Raw genomic sequence first — 4588 nt, 5'->3', positions numbered from 1 at the left:
GTGCTCGTGCGACCAGCTGAGAAAGTTAGTTGCAAAAGAGCGACCAGTGGGAAGAATGAGTCTGGAGCCCTGTACAGGCTAGACAGTGCATGAAAAGCAAACTGGTGGTCTTCTGTTTCGTTTGGTGTATGACTCCCTCCTTGTCTCGTATAAAAAGCACAATAATCGCGCCTTATCTACTGTCTGTGAGTTTGTGGACATGTCCTTATCTACTCTCTGTGAGTTTGTGGGCGTGTCCTTATCTACTCTCTGTGAGTTTGTGGGCGTGTCCTTATCTACTGTCTGTGAGTTTGTGGGCGTGTCCAGGCGGCCGGGCCCCGAGATCTCGACTCCTCCGGCGGTGAAAACGCTCTCCTCCGCGCGGCTCACGAGGGCCGTGTTGTGATACAGGTAGGGCACGTTCCCGTAGCGGTGACTCGAGCCCGTCTTGGGAAACGTGAGCCCCAGTTTGCGGATGAGCCGCGGCGGCAGACGGCAGGACTGGATGAGCTCCAGGAAAACGCACACAGGCGTGCCGACGTTCCCCGCTGGCATGAGCGAGGGCGGATTGAGCTCCGGCAGGCCCTTGAGGTCCGACAGCGTGAAATGCTCTGATTGGGCGACGTGTCGTCTCATCTCGGCCTTTGTCTTGTACGGGAATGAATTATGCTCTATAAACACAGATAAAATATGATGATTATGAAAGAACCTGGACCTTGCTAAGACTAGGGCTGACGGTTAATTGTCTAAAAATAGTCACGGTTATTGCGATTAATTGTCTGTTTTAGGGCTTTGTCGATTATGACGATTATCGCGATTAATTGTCTGTGTGCTCGTGCGACCAGCTGAGAAAGTTAGTTGCAAAAGAGCGACCAGTGGGAAGAATGAGTCTGGAGCCCTGTACAGGCTATACAGTGCATGAAAAGCAAACTGGTGGTCTTCTGTTTCGTTTGGTGTATGACTCCCTCCTTGTCTCGTATAAAAAGCACAATAATCGCGGATGTCTGAAACAACCGCGGTTAGATCAAATAATCGCGATTAGACGGATATTTAATTATCGCGACAGGCCTAGCTAAGACAGGTGTTAACATTGACTTTAGTTTACTTGACATCTTACTTAATCTTTCAGGGTGTTATGTGACCAGTTGATGACCCTTGACATTTACCCATAATTCCCATTTTCCCTTTGAAATTTAATAGTTCATGTATCAGATGGTTCATGTTCACCCTTCAACGCCTTCACAAAACATTTAGAAGAACCACATAGATATACCACATTTTAAACTCAATGTCTTCACTGATTTTTTTTAATGTATATAATTGTAATTCATGGATCATGCATAAAATGATATACTTTAATTTATATTAAAAACATTAATTTTTTTAATTTGAATACAAAAGTTGTAAATGTATACATAAAATGATAAATCTTAAATTTATACAAAATTACATTTATAATTGTTCATTTTACTTATTACTTAATGATACATCTTTATTTACAAAAAAGTAAAATATTAATGCAAATAGAAAATAACAAAGCACAATTTATGAAATAGTAATTTATAAAAAAATATATATTTATAATTTGTTAAATATACCATAAAACGTATAAATGTAAATAAAACGTATAAATGTAAATATACAATTATAAATTTTAATTTACCTTCATTTATCAAAAATTACATTCTTTTTAATTATATAATATTCATATGTAAACCACCAAATGATAAAATGTATATATTTTTTTATTTGATTTAATAACAAAATACATCAATGTAAACATTACATGATAAATCATAACTTATGAACATTTTAATTATGAAAAAATCTAAATGTGAAAATAAATGAATCCTAATTTATGAAAAAAGGTCCTTTAATTGTTAGTGTTAAATAAATATAAAGTGAAAAATGCATTTACATTCTTTAACATTTTAATTAAAGTGTAACATTAAATTATAAATCTTAACATATAAAAAAGTGCATCTATTTATTGATTTGTGTTGTGTTTGGCCCAGTAAAAATATTAGCAGGGAAAACAGAAATATGAACAACTGCTATTGTTATTCTAGTGCTGTCAAACGATTAATCGCATCCAAAATAAAAGTTGTGTACGGTGTATATTTATTATGTATAAATAAATACACACACATACATACAATATATATATATATAGAGAGAGAGAAAATATTTACACGTTTATACATTCATATTCTTATATTTTATATAAACATATTTAATATATAAACAACATATTTTTCTTAAATATATACATGCATGTTTTTGTATTAATATATATATATATATATATATATATACATAATAAATATATACAGTATACACATATATTATGCAAACAAAAACCTATTTTGGATGCGATTAATCGTTTGACAGCACTAGTATTGTCCTAAACGTTACAGTCGTGCCGTGGGACTTTTATTTTGGCAGCGCACTCACCGGCCTGCTCCGATACTCTGACTCTCCGGATCAAACACTTTCTTCTCAGCCAGTTTCCTTTAGAGTCGATCCAGTGGTTCCCCGAGTACATCTTCACGAATCTGTCTGATTCCCGAGAGCGAACCGATACCACACAACAACACGAGCCTGCGGCTTTCCCCTCCGAGCTCCGCCCGCTGGATGCGCTACTTACCGCGGTAAACCCCGCGCTCTGCACTCGAAGCTCCGGCCGATGGCGGTAATGGAAACACGCGAACCCTTTGGTCTCGATAAACTGACTGAAATAGTTCCTCAGCTCTGCGGATCGGAACAGAGCGGGAATGTTGTTTACAACGAAAAACGTCACCTCTTCCGACGCCGCCATACTTCAGACGGCGAACCCGGAATCCACATCCGGCTCAACACGGAAGTTATTTCAAAATAAAAGCATGAAATAGCGTACAGTATACTAATGGGTGTAGAAACAATTTTGACTCAGAAACTGCTAGTAAATTTCACAAATGTGACCCTGGACCACAAACCCAGTCATAAGGGTCAATTTTTTTAAATTGAGATTTATACATCATCTGAAAGCTGAATAAATAAGCTTCCCATTGATGTGTGGTTTGTTATGATATGACAATATTTGAAAATCTGGAATCTGAGGGTGCAAAAAAATCTAAATATTGAGAAAATCATCTTTAAAGTTGTCCAAATAAAAGTCTTAGCTATGCATGTTACTAATCAAAAATTAAGTTTTGATATATAAATTTACGGTAGGAAATTTACAAAATATCTTCATGGAACATGATCTTTATTTAATATTCTAATGATTTTTGGCATAAGAGAAAGATCGATAATTTTGACCCATACAATGTATTGTTGGCTATTGCTACAAATATACCCCAGCGACTTAAGACTGCTTTTGTGCTCCAGGGTCACAAATAATTACAGCACTTAATGCACTGAATATAGCGTAAAATGACTGGAATTGTATTTTCTCGCAAAGCCTACTCCAATAATCGATTTTATTTACAACCTTTTTACAGTCCTTGTCGATATTTGACACGTTATGTTTACTGTTCTATTAAAATAAAACATTTGAAACATTTTATTTGTGAGTTCTAAAATGTTTGTATCGCGGTGTTTTGATAAATACTATTATACTGTACCATATTTAAAATACCATGGTATTTAATCTGAATAAGTATGGTATTTTTGTAAATGTACATCTATGCATTTGGCAAGACACTTACCCAAATTGACTTCAATTGCATTTCAAGGCATACATTTGGATTTAAAAAGTAAATAAAGTTATTGTACATTTATTATTTTTGACAAGAAAATAAGGCATATGATGGGAATAGCTCTTTGCCAGGTATAGTGTATTGTGTTATGGTTCAAGAAACACCAATATGCTTAATATGATCAGAAAATACAATAATAAATCATTTCAGAGAACTGAAAAAACACGTCAGAAAAAAAAAAGTCAACTCGTGTTATGAAAAAAAATCTACCCTTTTATTAAAATATATTTCCAAAATCATTGTCATGAAAAAAACGTGTCATAAAAAAACAAACAAACAGAATTTTCCCTATGTGTTTGTAATATCTCTGCTTAGATAAACTCAAGATTACTGGCGCTGTACAGAGAGGAGATGCATAGGAATGAGTGTCAGGACTATTGCTTTGATTATATAGTGATTCATAGAGTGATATTTGGTGTTTCTCCACATCTCAAGCATTTAAAAATGATAGGCCTCTTCTTTTATTGATCCCTAAAAATGACTCTGTCATCATTTACTCATCCTTAAACCCATACGAGTGTGAATGAATAATAGCTATAAATGTTCATTCTTGGGTGAACTATTGGTCTAAAGCAGGGGTGCACATAAGTGGTCCGCAGGTGCGCATGCGCGGCCAAAATAAAAAATGCGCAGTGTAAATAAGTTCTGACAGCACATTTGCGTACGACATGGTTGACATGCACAATTAGCATTTTAGATCGACAAACTGTACTTTGTAAGATTTCTAGTCAAAAGCATAAATCTAGGCTACCCGCTGCCGTTTTCAAAGCACAATGCAAAACTGTGACATTTCATTTACTGATGCGCTTCAGTCAGCGGCGCTAAACCCAGAAGCGCATATACTTACTTGCCGCCAACCTGCCAAAATA

General features: G+C 35.7%; 1 protein-coding gene across 1 annotated transcript in view; it reads right to left on the bottom strand.

Annotated features, from left to right (window-relative positions):
* The window catches only part of gpatch3 (G patch domain containing 3), a 14202-nt gene extending 11379 nt beyond the window's left edge, over positions 1-2823 (bottom strand). Inside the window, exons 1-2 of the mRNA XM_016466890.1 lie at positions 2434-2823; positions 172-650 (exon numbers count right to left, since the gene is read on the bottom strand). Coding sequence (XP_016322376.1) covers positions 172-650; positions 2434-2797 — 843 coding nt within the window. The 5' untranslated portion in view covers positions 2798-2823. The remainder of the gene's footprint in view (positions 1-171; positions 651-2433) is intronic.
* Between the last annotated feature and the right edge of the window lie 1765 nt (positions 2824-4588).

The sequence above is a fragment of the Sinocyclocheilus anshuiensis genome, unplaced genomic scaffold (assembly GCF_001515605.1).
Source record: "Sinocyclocheilus anshuiensis isolate Anshui unplaced genomic scaffold, SAMN03320099.WGS_v1.1 scaffold480, whole genome shotgun sequence".
In the NCBI taxonomy this organism is placed as follows: Eukaryota; Metazoa; Chordata; class Actinopteri; order Cypriniformes; family Cyprinidae; genus Sinocyclocheilus; species Sinocyclocheilus anshuiensis.
This window is presented reverse-complemented; position numbering and strand designations above follow the sequence as displayed.